At 38.9% G+C, this 14,607-nt stretch overlaps 1 protein-coding gene across 1 annotated transcript in view; it reads left to right on the top strand.

Annotated features, from left to right (window-relative positions):
* Positions 1-14,607, top strand: part of Kiaa0586 (KIAA0586 ortholog) — a 103,323-nt gene that overhangs the window by 35,170 nt on the left and 53,546 nt on the right. The window contains exons 13-17 of the mRNA XM_055595315.1: positions 1,882-2,109; positions 3,575-3,749; positions 4,781-4,975; positions 11,871-12,058; positions 14,168-14,278. Of these exons, the coding sequence (XP_055451290.1) occupies positions 1,882-2,109; positions 3,575-3,749; positions 4,781-4,975; positions 11,871-12,058; positions 14,168-14,278 (897 nt within the window). The remainder of the gene's footprint in view (positions 1-1,881; positions 2,110-3,574; positions 3,750-4,780; positions 4,976-11,870; positions 12,059-14,167; positions 14,279-14,607) is intronic.

Here is a 14,607-nt window from a genome sequence, read left to right as displayed (position 1 = left end):
ATAATGCTTTTTATTTTCAGTTCTGAGGACTGAACGTAGGCCCTCCCTCATGCTAGGAATGTTCTCTATTATTGAGCTGTATTGCTTACTCAATTCTGACTTTTTTTAAAAAAAGATTTACTTTTATGTGTGTTTGTCATTGTGGTTATATGTCAGTGTGTGCAGGGGCACACAGAGGCCAGATGCCCTCTCTGGGGCTGGAGTCACAGGTGATTTTAGCCGCCCAGTATGGATGCTGGGAACGGAACTTAGGTCCTGTAGAGGCTCATCAGGTGCTCTTAACCGCTGTCTCGTTAGTCTCCACTTTGGACTTTATGAGATAGTATTTAAGTTTCCCAGGCTTAAACTCATGATAGCTTGGGAAACCTTGAGCTTGAGTCCTCTTGTCTCAGCTTCCTCCGTAGCTGGGATAATAGGCATGGCCCGCCAGGTCTGGTTTATAAGTCTTTTGTTTGATTGTGATGTTTCTTGGGTTGTTTCTGGTTTGTTATTACTTGTTTTCTTGTTTTTGTTGTTGTTTTTTGTTTTGGGTTTGTTGTTTTGTTTCTGAGACCGGATCTCACTGTGCAGCTCTGGCTGTCCTGGTACTTACTATGTAGACTAAGTCAGCCTCGTACTCGGAAAAGCCGCGTGAGTGCTGGGTGCCCAACCTCTTTTGTGATGTTTAATTTCACTGTCGTTCTTTATATTGACTTTTTAATAAGTATAGTTTTATTTAGTAAATTCTTTATTCTTATAAATTTTATTTGGCTCCTGTATGCCAAATTGTCCAGACAATAACTGAAATATGAGAAATTTAAAAGAAAATTCTTTAAAAACAAAAAACAAAATTCCTCTTGCAAAGATCTTTCAGGACAGTAGATTGAGAAGTGTTGATCCACTCAGGCAACCAGAGCAAAGTCACTAACTCATAGACAAGTCAGTTCCTCACACCCATAAAAGGCACAGCCTGTCTTCAGACATCGGCTTTTAAGTTTTGTGTATTTGGAGGTGTAGAACTAGACAAGGTAACCATCTTGGAATGCAAGGCAGTTGTTTTTTTCCATTCTGCATGCTTATGCAGAGTGACTGCAAGGGGAAGTGTCAGCTCTGCTTCCACAGCAGTGAACACAATTTTTTTTTTTTTCCTGAATAGCGTTGGCTGTCCTGGACTCACTTTGTATACCAGGCTGTCTTCGAACTCGCAGAGATCCGCCTGCCTCTGCCTTCCAGAGTGCTGGGATTACAGGCATGCTCCACCATGCCTGGCCCACAAAAACATGTTTTAAACTTTGTTATTTAGGAACATTTATAAGGAATGCATTTATAAGGAATTTATATTAGTCACTGTGTCACTCACCACATAAATAGAAGAAGTGACCTCCAGCTGTGTGCTAAAGAGCAAAATATGTCCCCATCACTGTTAATTTTATGTGAATATGCTTATTTAAATCTTCAAATAATTTAAGTTTACATAGAGTCACCTCAGTTTCATTATAAGTTCTTTATTAAAGTTTGTTTTAAAGTTGCTAACTTCCTGTGATTGAAGCTTCTGAGGTGTAATGCCCTCCCATGCCTCGGCTTCCTCCTCTGTGCTCCATAACTTGCTAGTGTTTTTAGCTTTAGGATTGCTTTCTTTACTTTTGTTTTATGAGACAGGCTGGCCTCCAGCTGTAGCTCTTCCTGTCTCCTGAGTGCAGGAGCTGTGTGTACCTCTGGGCCCAGTGTCTTTTAGTGTTTTATTTTTCCAGAAAGTTTTTTTTCTCATGTGTAAGTTAATATTCTTTATATTTAAAGCATTTAGAAGTACTAAACAATGTTTATCTAATAAATTCCAATATTTGCTAGTGTTGAAGCATCACTTTGTTTTGGCTTAAGGAATTTTAATTTTCTTTACCTTAGGATGAACTTATGAGAAAAGATTATGAACAAAAGAGAACTGATCCAAAGAATCAAAGGAACATGAAATCCCTAACTATGAGTAGAAATACTAAAGTCAACACACAAGACAAAATGGTGAACAGATCTGTAATTCCAAGAAGATACTGTCAAAAGCAAGTACAGGAACAGTTTAGAAGTCCACCTGTAAAGAGCATGTCTGCCTCAGGTCTACAGAAAGAGAGAAAAGAAGTGAGATCCTAACCTGACTTTGTACATTGTACCTGGTCATTTTCTTAAAGATAGAAATAATGATGTGGATATGAAAAAACTTAAACTATGGAAAAATGTACAAACCTAGGCCAGATTTGTACCATTGACTGCATAAGACTTTTGATTTGTAATGTGGAAAACCACATGAAATCTGTACTTTTCTTCAAAGGCCTCTTACTGTGTTTTTTTTCTTATTTATTTTTTTGCTTTTTGTTTCTTTAATTTAAATTTTTATTTCTCTTTTAATATTTATTTTATTTTTATTTTACATGCATTGGTGCTTTGACTACATATATCTGTATGAGGGTATTGGATCCCCTGGAACAGGAGTTCCAGTTGTGAGCTGCTATGTGGGTGCTGGGAATTGAACCGCAATCCTCTGGAAAAACAGCCAGTGCTCTTAACCACTGAGCCATCTCTCCAGCCCCTGTTTTTTGTTTCTTAAGAGACAGAGTCTTATATGTTCCCCAGGCTGTCCTCAAACTCTTGAACTCAAGCAGTCTTCCCACCTTATCCTTCCAAGAAGCTGGGAAGACAGGCATACAGCACCATGCCCAGCTTTAGAGCGTATGCATCACAGTATGTAATAGGTATGTCTGGAGCAGCAGTTGCCAACCTGTGGGTTGCATATCATTTATTCTGCGAATCAGATATTTACATTATGATTCACAACAGAAGCAGAATTACAGTTATGAAGTAGCAACAAAGGCAGTTTCATGGTTGAGGGTCACCACAACATGAGAACTGTATTGAAGGGTTGCGAGGACCACTGCTCTAGAGTGTTAGTCATCTGATAGTAGTCAGATGCATGGTACTGAAAAGCATGTTTTTGTGCATGTTCTATTTTAAATTTAAAAAAAATGATGTTCAGTGCCTGGTGAGTGCAAGACATGGTACTAGATGCTTACAGAGACTTTCTTTATGGCTCTAACCCGGCACCAATGTTCCCTAACGCTAAGCGTCGATTATTGAGTAGACAAGTATGTAATTTAATGTTTGGCCCTAGTGCTTGATATGCGCTTGGTTGAATGCTACATTTCTGTGATACTTTGAGATTTGTTTTTGTATTTTACGTAAACATTTTGTCTGCACAGAGAAGAGCATCGATCCCAAAGGGCCAGTTATGGATGTTTGTGAGCCACCAGGTGTTCCCACCATGTGGGAATTGAGCTCTGTACTTGTGTAACAGCAGCCAGGGCCTTTAACCACTGAGCCGTCTCTGTAGCCCCTTTCTGGGGCATTTTGGTTACGGTCGAAAGTGGAGCTGCGAGTGTGTAAAGTCATTTAAAGATTGTTTGTATTATTTAACATAATTATGTAAAACATGTTTAAACGTTACTTTAGGAACTGAAAATATACATAGTAATGTAAATTTTTTATGTTTCCTAGGTGGAAGGTTTTACTATTGTTAATAGTAACTTTAACTTTTTTTCCGCATTGGTAGGGACTCTTGAAATCAACTACAGCTTTACAAGACGAGGATTATATGTTACAAATATATGGGAAGCCAGTTTACCAGGGCCATCGCAGCACTCTTAAAAAAGGACCATATCTCAGATTCAGTTCTCCGTCTCCTAAGGCCAGACCACAAAGACCAAAAGTAATAGAGCGAATGAAAGGTAAGGAAGCTTATTTCCTGTGTCTTACTACACTGTTTACAGAAGGAGCTTAATACACAACATTGGTGTCTGTTAGTTGTGCCCACAGCTCGGCCTCTGATGCCGAGGAGGAAACAGCAGAGCCTAAGTGTTCAAGAGTGTTTGTGGACACTTTTGTGTTTTTGTTTGTTACCAAAATGTTTTTACCAAACAAAGATGGCTTTTAATTAAATAAGAATACTTTCATTTATTATTCTGTGCCTTGACTCACTCAGCCATTTCGTTGGTGTATTTGGATATGGCTTAGCTAGACATTGAGTCTGTTAATTTTGGTTACCTTTTCAAGTTTCTCATCTTAATCTCAGAGTTAGTATGCTCCACTAGCTGTGTCACAAGTGGATAGCAGGCCACGAGGAAGAGCTTCAAGAGCAGGAGCTGTGGTGCTTGTTCAGTTCTTTTTTCTTTGGAAATGCTGCTTGATCAAATCCTACTGATACAATTTCTAAAAGCATACAACTTAGGATATTTACCTTAATATTTCTCTCACATTCTGGAGATTTATTGTTAAGATTATATTTGGAGTTTTGAAAGCCCTTCTTCTCCTCCTCCACCTCCTTAAGATGGATTTTCTGTATGGCCCTGGCTGTCCTGGAACATGCTCTAGAGACCAGCCTGATCGCAAACTCAGAGATCCACCTGCCTGGGCTCTATGATTGAAGGTGTATGTCACCACTGCCTTAGCCACCTGCCTTTATAAGTACATTTTTAATTGAATGAAGCCATGCTCATTTATTATCCATGGCTGCTTTCATGATGTATCACCAGAGTTGAATAGTCCTAGCCGAGAGTACATGGTGAGTTAGACCAGAGTAATTCCTGTCTGTCCATTTGCTAAGTTTGCCAAACCCTGGTCTATGTATTATTCCTACTTGAGACCTATACATGTATTAAATTGAATGAATCTTGCTGGGGAAAATAATTGTTGTAGTTCTAGGTGGCTAGTTAATAGATACTTGTTGAATTTTAAATATCTGCAATGATGGTTATTACAGGCACTAAAGTAAAGTCAGCAAGAACACAAACCGACTTTTATGCAGCAAATCCTATGAAAACAAGTTCTAAAATACAACAACCCATCACCACACTGCCTTATGGTGATCAACAATATTTGTTCAGCCCAAGTAGAGAAATGCCTACTGTTTCAGGTACCCTGGAAGGTCATCTAATTCCTATGGCAATTCTTTTAGGTAAGAAACAACAAATATAAGGCTGTAGGTAAGCGGGAGGGGGTTTCTTGCTTATGATCAGTAGCAGACATTATAAAGTGGTACTAATGAATATCACCTCCTTTCTTGTGTCTGGGGGAGCCTGAGAATGTAGCTTTTTGTGGTGTACAGTGATCTCTTAAGCAATGAATTCTTGCATAATCTCACTCACAGGAAATATTCTCTTGGTGTAATGCTATAGCTGACATGATTGACATGTCATTGACATACATAATAATGTAAGAAGTCAAGTTTTTTTAATATTGTCCCGTGTTAGGAGAGATACTTTAAAGCACTTTTATGTACTTTTGAACCTGGTTGTGATAAGTAAATGCTAGGTGATTATATATTCTAGGTGAATGGTTGGGTTTTTTCCACATATGAGATCTCTATGAGTCATCATATTAAAATCGGACAGATCTGTTGATGTGATATTACATACCTATAATCCCTTTACTCAAGAGCAAAAGGCATGAAACTACATGTGTGAAACTACATGTGTCTGGGTGCTAGGAACCAAACCTCAGGTCCTCTGTAAGAGCAGCAAGTGCTCTTAAGCACTAAGCCATCTCTTCAGCACCAAATATATTTTAAAAAATCTATGTTTTTATTTGTATGTTTGCATGTGTGCCTGCATGAGTTTATTTGCACCATGTGTGTGCAGGTACCCATGAAGGCCACAGGGCGTTTAGTCCCCTGGAACTGGAGTTACATAGGTAGGTGGTTGTGAGCCACCTAATGTGGGCGCTAGGAACTGAACTCTTCTAGAAGACCAGCAATGGCTCTGAACTTCAGAGCCATCTCCTTAGCCCATATGTGTATGTATATGTCTTAAATCAGAGATACTTTAAAGAGTTGCTATGTCAACTTGATTTCTAATACCTGTTCAAACAGGCTTTGTGGATATTATAAAGCTAAAACGTATATACATGTTACTTATAAACTTATATGCTTATAAGTTACTTACAAACTTATAAAACATGTGTACATGTTATTGGCTAGATTCTGCATCTGAGGGAGGAAATGCCGTTTTTCTTTTTTTCTAAGATTGTGTGATCTCACTTAATATATGTTCTACATCCTTCCGTTTTCCTGAAAATTTTGTAATTATAATATTGTGTTTTATATATGTACCAAATTTTCATTATCCATGTATCTATTGATGAACAGGTTGGTCCCACTTCTTTGCTAGAGTGAATAAAGCAGCAATAAACACATGGGAGGAAATGTCTCTATGTTAGGGTAGGGAGTTCTCTGGTATGTGAGGAATAAACTGGAAGGGTCATATGAGAGTTGTACTTTTAATTTTTTGAGAAATCTCCAAACTGATTTCACAATAGCTGATTTCATAATAGTGTATTAATTTCTGTCCCACCAACAATGAATACAGGTTCCATTGTCTCCAGCATTTGTTGTCAGATTTGTTGATAAGAGCCATTCTAACCAGGATGAAGTAATAGTTTTAATTTGTATTTCCATGATGGCTAGAGATATTGAATACTTCTAAAGCCTAAGCATTTGGGGGTATTCACTCCATTTTTTAAAATTTATTTTTCTTTGTTACAATTTATTCACTTTGTATCCCAGCTGTAGCTCCCTCCCTTGTGCTTTCCCAATCTTACCCTCCCTCCCTCTTTTCCTCCCAAGCCCCTCCTTCTGTCTGACTCTAGTCTATCAGGTCTCATCAGAAGTGGCTGCATTGTCTTCCTTTATGGTCTGGTAAGGCTGCTCTCTCATCAGGGGGAGGTGATCATAGAGCCAGCCACTGAGTTCATGTCAGAGACAGCCCCTCTTCCCTTCACTAGAAAACCCATTTGGACACTGAGATGCCATGGGCTACATCTGTGTTCTAGATTATCTCCATGAATGGTCCTTGGTTGGAGTATCAGTCTCAGAGAAGACCACTGTGCCCAGGTTTTTTGGTTCTGTTGCTCTCCTTGTGGAGCTCCTGTCCCCTCCAGGTCCTTGATCTCCCCCTTCTTTCATAAGATTTCCCACACTCTGTGCAAAGTTTGGCAATGAGTCTCAGCATCTGCTTCGATACCCTGCTGGATAGAGATTTTCAGAGGCCCTCTGTGGTAGGCTTCTGTCCTGTTCCCTGTTTTTCTCCCTCTCCGATGCCTATCCCATTTGCCTTTCTGAAAGTGAATTGATCATGTTACCCAGAATCCTCCTTCTTGCTTGGCCTCTTTAGGTGTACAGATTTTAGTGTGATTATCCTATATTATATGTCTAATATCCACTTACAAGTGAGTATATACCATGTGTGTCTTTCTGCTTCTGGGATACTTAGGATGATCTTTTCTAGTTCCCACCATTTGCCTGCAACTTTCATGATTTCCTTGTTTTTAATTGCTGAGTAGTATTCCATTGTGTAATGTACCACAATTTCTGTATCCATTCCTCTGTTGAGAAACATCTGGGTTATGTCCAAATTCTGGCTATTACAAATAAACCTGCTATGAACATAGTTGAGCAAATGTTCTAGCAGCTTTATTCGTTAATCTGTTCTATAAAACACTTGGTAACAGATCAGTTTTATAGATTAAAAAATGAGACATAAGGAATTTATGTCAAAGTGACACAATTAGAGTAAAACAGCCATTCAAACCCAAGCAGTTCAACTGTAGTGTTTTTAGTATGTACTTTGTGCTGTCAACCATTGTTTTTATTTAGTAAACTTTGTTACAAAAAAGTCATGAACTGGAATTAACCATACCCAAAGCCTATATATCTCAGTTCTGGCATTCAAAAGCTGTGCTGCTTCATGGTCAGTATCAAATGTATTTTTGTGCATTTATCCACTGTTTATTCAGTTTATTTGTGTATTTATTGACTGGCAGTTTAATTTCCTTGGTGTTTACTTTCTTCAATTCTTTGTAAATTCTGGATATTAGTCCCTTGTCTGAAGCGTAGCTGGCAGAGATGTTCTCCTATGCTGTGGGTTGTTGGTGTGCTCTGCTGACTGCTTCCTTTGCTGACCAGAAACTTGATTTTCATGTCATATCATCTGTTGATGCTTGGGGCTAGTTCCTGTGTTCTATTAAAAAGGTTCTGTTGGAGAACACCAACAGCCCAGGCTCTAAGATCAACAATCAATAAATGGGACCTCATGAAACTGAAAAGCAAAAGACACTGTCATCAGAACAAAACAACAGCCTACAGACTGGGAAAGGATCTTCACCAACCCTATATCTGACAGAGGGAGGGCTGATATCCAGAATATATAAAGAACTAAATAAGTTAAAAAGCAGCAAATCAAGTAATCCAATTAAAAAGTGGGGTACAGAGCTAAACAGAATTCTCTGTAGAGGAATATAGAATGCCAGAGAAAAACTTAAAGAGATGCTCAACGTCCTTAGCCATCAGAGAGATGCAAATCAAAATGACCCTGAGATTTCAACCTTACACCCATCAAAATGGCTAAAATAAAAAACTCAAATGACAACACATCCTAGAGAGGTTGTGGAGACAGGGAAACCCTCCTCCATTGCTGGTGGGAATGTAAACTTGTACAGCCACTTTGGAAATCAATCTGGCATTTTCTCAGACAATTAGGAATAGTGCTTCCTCAAGATCCAGCTATACCACTCCTAGGCATAAATCCAAAATATGCTCAAGTACACAACAAGGACATTTGTTTATTCATGTTCGTAGCAGCTTTACTCATAGTAGTCAGAACCTGGAAAATACCCAGATGTTTCTCAACAGAGGAATGGATATAGAAATTGTAGTGCATTTACACAGTAGAATACTACTCAACAATTAAAAACAAGGAAATCATGAAATTTGCAGGTAAATGGTGGGATCTAGAAAAGATCATCCTGAGTGAGGTACCCCAGAAGCAGAAAGACACACACGGTATATACTCACTTATAAGTGGATACTAGACCTATAAGATAGGATAAACATACTAAAATCTGTATACCTAAAGAAGCTAAACAAGAAGGAGGACCCTGGGTAAGATGATCAATCACTTAGGAAGACAAATGGGATGGACATTGGAAGAAGGAGAAAACAAGAAACAGGACAAGAGCCTCCCATAGAGGGCCTCTGAAAGACTCTACCTAGCAGTGTATCAAAGCAGATACTGAGACTCAACCAAACTTTGGGTAGTATGCAGGGAATCATATGAAAGAAAGGGGAGTTAGTAAGACCTAGAAAGGACAGGTGCTCCACAAGGAGAGCAACAGAATAAAAAAAACCTGGGTACAGGGGTCTTTTCTGAGACTGATACTCCAACTAAGGTCCATTCATGCATCTAACCTAGAATCCCTGCTCAGATATAGCCCATGGTAGCTCACTCTCCAAGTGTCTCCTAGTAAGGGGAACAGGGACTGTCTCTGACATGAACTCAGTGGCTGGCTCTTTGACCACCTTCCCCTGAGGGAGAGCAGCCTTGCCAGGCCACAGAGGAGGACATTGCAGCCAGTCCTCATGAGACCTGATAAGCTAGGGTCAGATGGAAGGGGAGGAGGACCTCCCCTATCAGTGGACTGGGAGAGGGGCATGGGAGGGTGGGTGGGAATTGGGAGGGAATGAGGAAGTGAGCTACAGCTAGGATACAAAGCAAATAAAATGTAATTAATATAAAAAAGTAATAATAATAATAATAATAAAGGTTCTGTTGGGTGCTGGAGAGATGGCTCAGTCGTTAAGAGTACTGTTTGCTCTTTCAGAGGACCCAAGTTCAACTCCCAGCACCCACATTGCAGCTCACAACTGTCTGTAACTCCAGCTCCAAGGGACTCAACACCCTCTCATAGACATATATGCAGGCAAAGCACCAATGCACATTAAAATTTAATAAGATAAAGGTTGTAGCTACCCCTGTATCTTGAAGGGATAGGTGTGTTTTCTTCTAGAAGTTGTAGTATTTCAGCTTTTAAAGTCTTTGATCCATTTTGAAACCTGTTTTCGTATAAGGTGAAAAATAAGAATCTATTTTCATTCTGTAGGTAGAAACCCAGCTTTGCCTGCACCATTTGTGAAACAGGCTATCTTTTTTCCAGTAAACATTTTTGCCTCCTTTTTCAAAAATTGAGTGAGGATGGCCATTTTGTTTCTAGGTTCTCTATTTTATTCCATTGGTCTATCTGTCTGTTCTTATGCCAGGACCAGTCTCTCTCCATCACCTTGGTTTTATAGTATAATTTGAGATTGGACATTGTGATATCACCACAGTGTTCTTACTCCATAGGATTGCTTTGTCTATTTATGGTCTTTCCTAATTACAAATGAATTCTTGTATTACCTTTTCTAAACCTGTGAGATATGACAGTGGAACTTAGGTAGATATTGCATTAAATTTGAAATGAATTTTAATAGTATAGTCATTTTCACAATATTAATTCTGCCAGTCCAGGAGCGTGGAATGTCTTTCTATCGTCTAGTATCTTCTATGATTCCTTTTTAATAATATTTTGAAGTTTTTGTTATAAAGGCCCTTCACTTTGTTAGGTATATTCCTAAACACATAATATTGTGGAGTTATTTTGAGTGAAATATTTTTTCCTGATTTCTTTCTCTGAGAGTACACTGTTAGTATATAAATGAAGGCTACATTTATTTGTTTGTTTATTGAGACAGAGTCTCACACTAGTCCATGCTGACTTTGAATTCACTATGTAGCCTAGACTGGCCTCAAACTTAGAGCACTCCTCCTGCCTCAGTCATCTGGGTGGTGGGGTTATGGGCTTGTTGCTGCATCCTGAGGCTGCAGACTCAGGGACATGGACCTGGCTGGGTCAGCAAGAGAATGAAGACAAGTCAAACACAAGATGACATACAGAAAAGCTGGGGTTCAGGGAATGTTAGTGAAGAGACCTCTATACCCGGGAAGCCCCCTTTTTATTACATACAGTTGAACAGAGAGGCTGGGGTTATTGAATAGAGCTTAATAAAGAGGTCGGGTTAGTACCAACAGAGAAACAAGGAGACAGGCTTAGTTAACCTTAATTGATTCAGTCTCTGTAGGGGGGAAGCCCGGGAAGAGAGCGTTACGGTGGACATTTTCTACACGCACTATCTATGTTTGCACTTGGATGAGGAAGTCAGCCTAGCGTTTCCTGAGCCTACACAGGAGGAAGCTTTGCCATCTTTCCATGGAGCCGAGGCTTTGAGGGCCTTGAAATGATTGTGTCCATGTCAACAGCACATGTTCACTAAGGGCTTCCTTGGGCCACTCTGCCCAGCTCCGTCATCTTTACCTTGAAATGTAAAAACAAGCAGGACTTTTGAAATTAATCCTGACAGTATGGAGAATGTCCTAATATGTAGATTTTTTGTACTTATTTATTTATTTATTTTTATATTAATCACAGGTTATTTACTTTGTATTCCAGCCGTAACCCCCTCCCTCATTTCCTCCCAATCCCACCCTCCCTCATCTCCTTCCTACCCCTCTGTAAGTCCACTGAGGGGGGAGGTCCTCCTCTCCTTCCATCTGATCCCAGCTTCTCAGATCTCTTCAGGGCTGGCTACAAAGTCCTTTTCTGTGGCCTAGCAAGGCTGCTCCTCCCTTAATATGTATATACTAACATTTATTTTAAGAATTAAGGTAGCAGCCTGGCACAGTGGCACACACCTGTAATCCCAGCACTCAGGGAGGCAGAGGCAGGTGGACTCTGTGAGTTTGAAGGCAGCCTTATCTACAAGGTGAGGCCAGGACAGCCAAGGCTACCCAAAGAAAAACAAAACAACGAAAAACAACTAAGATAGCATATGTGAAGTGGGCATTACATGCAAGGTTGATGTGAGCACATGTGCAGACAGTGGTGATGAAGAGAGGTAATTGTGAGATGCTGCTTTTCTTTTGTGTGCAAGAACAGTCACAAAGATCCAGTCGCTTGACTCTTCTCTACCTTATATTTCATAGGACAAACCCAAAGCAATAGTGAGTCCATGCCACCTGCTGGAGTAATGGTAAACAGGCCACATCCTGTAACTGTGACTACTTCTGTTCCTCCAACATCTCAAAAAGTAGCATCTGGAGTCAAGAAACCTAATATAGCAGTAATAGAAATGAAATCAGAGAAGAAGGAGCCTCCCCAGCTCTCGGTCCAGGTATGCCAGGGTGCGTGAGCAGACCCGTTACAGCCTATGTAAGTGACGTAAACCATTGGAACCTAGAACTCATTACATAACTTTATGAGGCCTTTGCTTTCATTGAGGTTCCTTTGTGACTGTGGAACTGATCCTAATGAGATGCTTCTATCCCTGCTCTGCACCATTTAAGTTTGCTTCTAAGTCAGTAATCCATATTCAAGTGACAGGACACTGTTCTAAAGGAATGGTTGAACCAAGCACTGTAAGTAACTTTTAAAAAGGAAGTACAAGCACTCAGGAGGCAGCCATAGGAGGAGTTCCACAGGTACAAATCCAGCCTCATTTACCTAGCAAGTTTTTAGCTAGCTAGCCAGCTAGAGCTACACAGGGAGTCACTGCCTCGATAGTAAACAAGCAAGCAAACTAACAAAACCCAGACAAAACAACATGGTCTATAAAAGAAACAAGAGAGTTAATGAAGGCTGTGGCTAATATAATCAATACTTAAAACTTTATACAATCATAGGACATAACTGAATGTAGAAGGAACTCATTTTTATGTGCAAAAATATTCAAGTTAACTGTTCTTCCCAATTTAATGTGCAATCTTAGTGAACTGTTATTTTTTTTTAAAAAATAACATGAGATTTTTATTTTCTTAAACTTGAACTTTCGGATAATTATGATATCTGAAAGAATAAATGGTTTAGAAAGGACTTTTTTTTTCTTTTTCATGAGCCAGGCATGGTAGCTTATTTGAGCCAACTTTTGAGAGGTAGAGGCTGAAAGATCAGGACTTTAAGGACATCCTCAGCTACAGAAGCAAGTTCAAGGTCAGGCAGCATAGGTTGTGTGAGACCAGTGGAGGTTACTGGACTACTGTAGTGAGATTTCAGAATTCACTTTATTATTTAGGAAGCATATATAACATGATGGAGGGAAGGCTTGTTACAAGTGAAATAATGTGTGTTATATTTAGCTAATGACATAAAAGGTTAGTTTTAGACTCCAAGTTCTTACTGTGCAGCACATGAGCTTCACATTGGCCAGTTCAAATTATAAAATAATAAATTAAAAAAATTTGAAGATAATTTCATTCAATTTTTTATTAAAACTGAAGCAAATTCTGGATGTTGGGGAAGATGCTTTAGATACAATGGGAAAGAGAGGTTTAAATCTAAAGGTTATACATGTCAAAGAAATTTAACTAAAAATGAGAACAAGATACATAAAGAATTTGTTTTTAAATACAAAGACAAGCAGTAATATAAGTTAATATAAGTTATAAGATATAAGTAATATAAGTTAATATAAATAATATAAGTTATAAGAAAAAATAGATCCAAATCCAGGTGTTGTCAGAGCACGTGAATGAGATTCTATAGGAGAGCTAAGTACATTTAAGAACAAGGAAATTAGATAATAAGTTTTGCTTATAGCTAAGATAGTAAAAATTAAAATAATGATAATATACAATGATAATATACAAAACTGTTAATTCTAGCTGAGGATGAAACTTACAATTATGTTTTTGATGATGTAAACAGAAATTGGATAGGATTTTGCCAATAATTATTAAGAATATTGAATATTTATGCACGGTGGCCCAAGAAGTTCATCAAAATCTGTTACCATGATGTAACTCAAACTTTGGGAAGGAAACACTGCATGTACGAAGATGTTGGGATTTATATGTAATAATGGGGAAAACTGCCGATAAGGAATATGATTAAATAATTGTGGAATGTATAACCCTTGAAATGTTATGCAGTTATTTTAAAACAAAGTCTGCAGTAAAGCAGGATAAGACAGCTGGTGGCACAGGCCTTTAATCCCAGCACTCAGGAGGCAGAGGCAGCTGCCTCTCTGTGAGTTCAACACCATCCTGAACTATGGAATGAGTTTCAGGACAGCTAAGGCTACACAGAGAAATCCTGTCTCAAAAGATTAAAAAAAAAAAAAAGAAAAGAAAAAAGCAGAAGAAACAGGAATAAGATATAATATGCTTTCATACTTCAAAATGTCTGTTAGCCGCAATAAAAATTTAAAGTGCATGTTTTGTCTGTTTTTGACAATTACTTAAGTCATAGTGGTAAACAGAAAGCCAGATGTTGTGTTCTGTTGTAGATCCTACCTAGTGTGGATATTGACAGCATTTCACACAGCAGTATTGACGAAATGTCCCCTCCACCAAGCCCCAAGGAAGCCTCTCTTCCTCCATTGCACGCCTGGATCCAGGTAGGTTTCTGAGTTCTCGCATATCGTTAACTGTCACTCCATGCAGAGCTCTTAGCATATCACAGTTATTATGGTGGATGCGATGGTTCATACTTTTAAGCACCTGAGGCAAAGGCCACCAGATCTCTATGAGTTTGAGGCCACCCTGCTCTACGTAGTGCGTTCCAGCCAGAGCTACATAATTCACAATATGTAACAATAATTTAGGTTTATGACAAAATTGAAATGAGTGTCAAATTTGTCTGCAGAGTTCTAAAGAAGTTGGCTTGAGATCTTTATAGATATTCAGAACATAGTAATTCTTAGCATAACATAATAATTGTGAGACT

The sequence above is a fragment of the Psammomys obesus genome, unplaced genomic scaffold (assembly GCF_907164565.1).
Source record: "Psammomys obesus unplaced genomic scaffold, mPsaObe1.curated_primary_1811, whole genome shotgun sequence".
NCBI lineage: Eukaryota > Metazoa > Chordata > Mammalia > Rodentia > Muridae > Psammomys > Psammomys obesus.
This window is presented reverse-complemented; position numbering and strand designations above follow the sequence as displayed.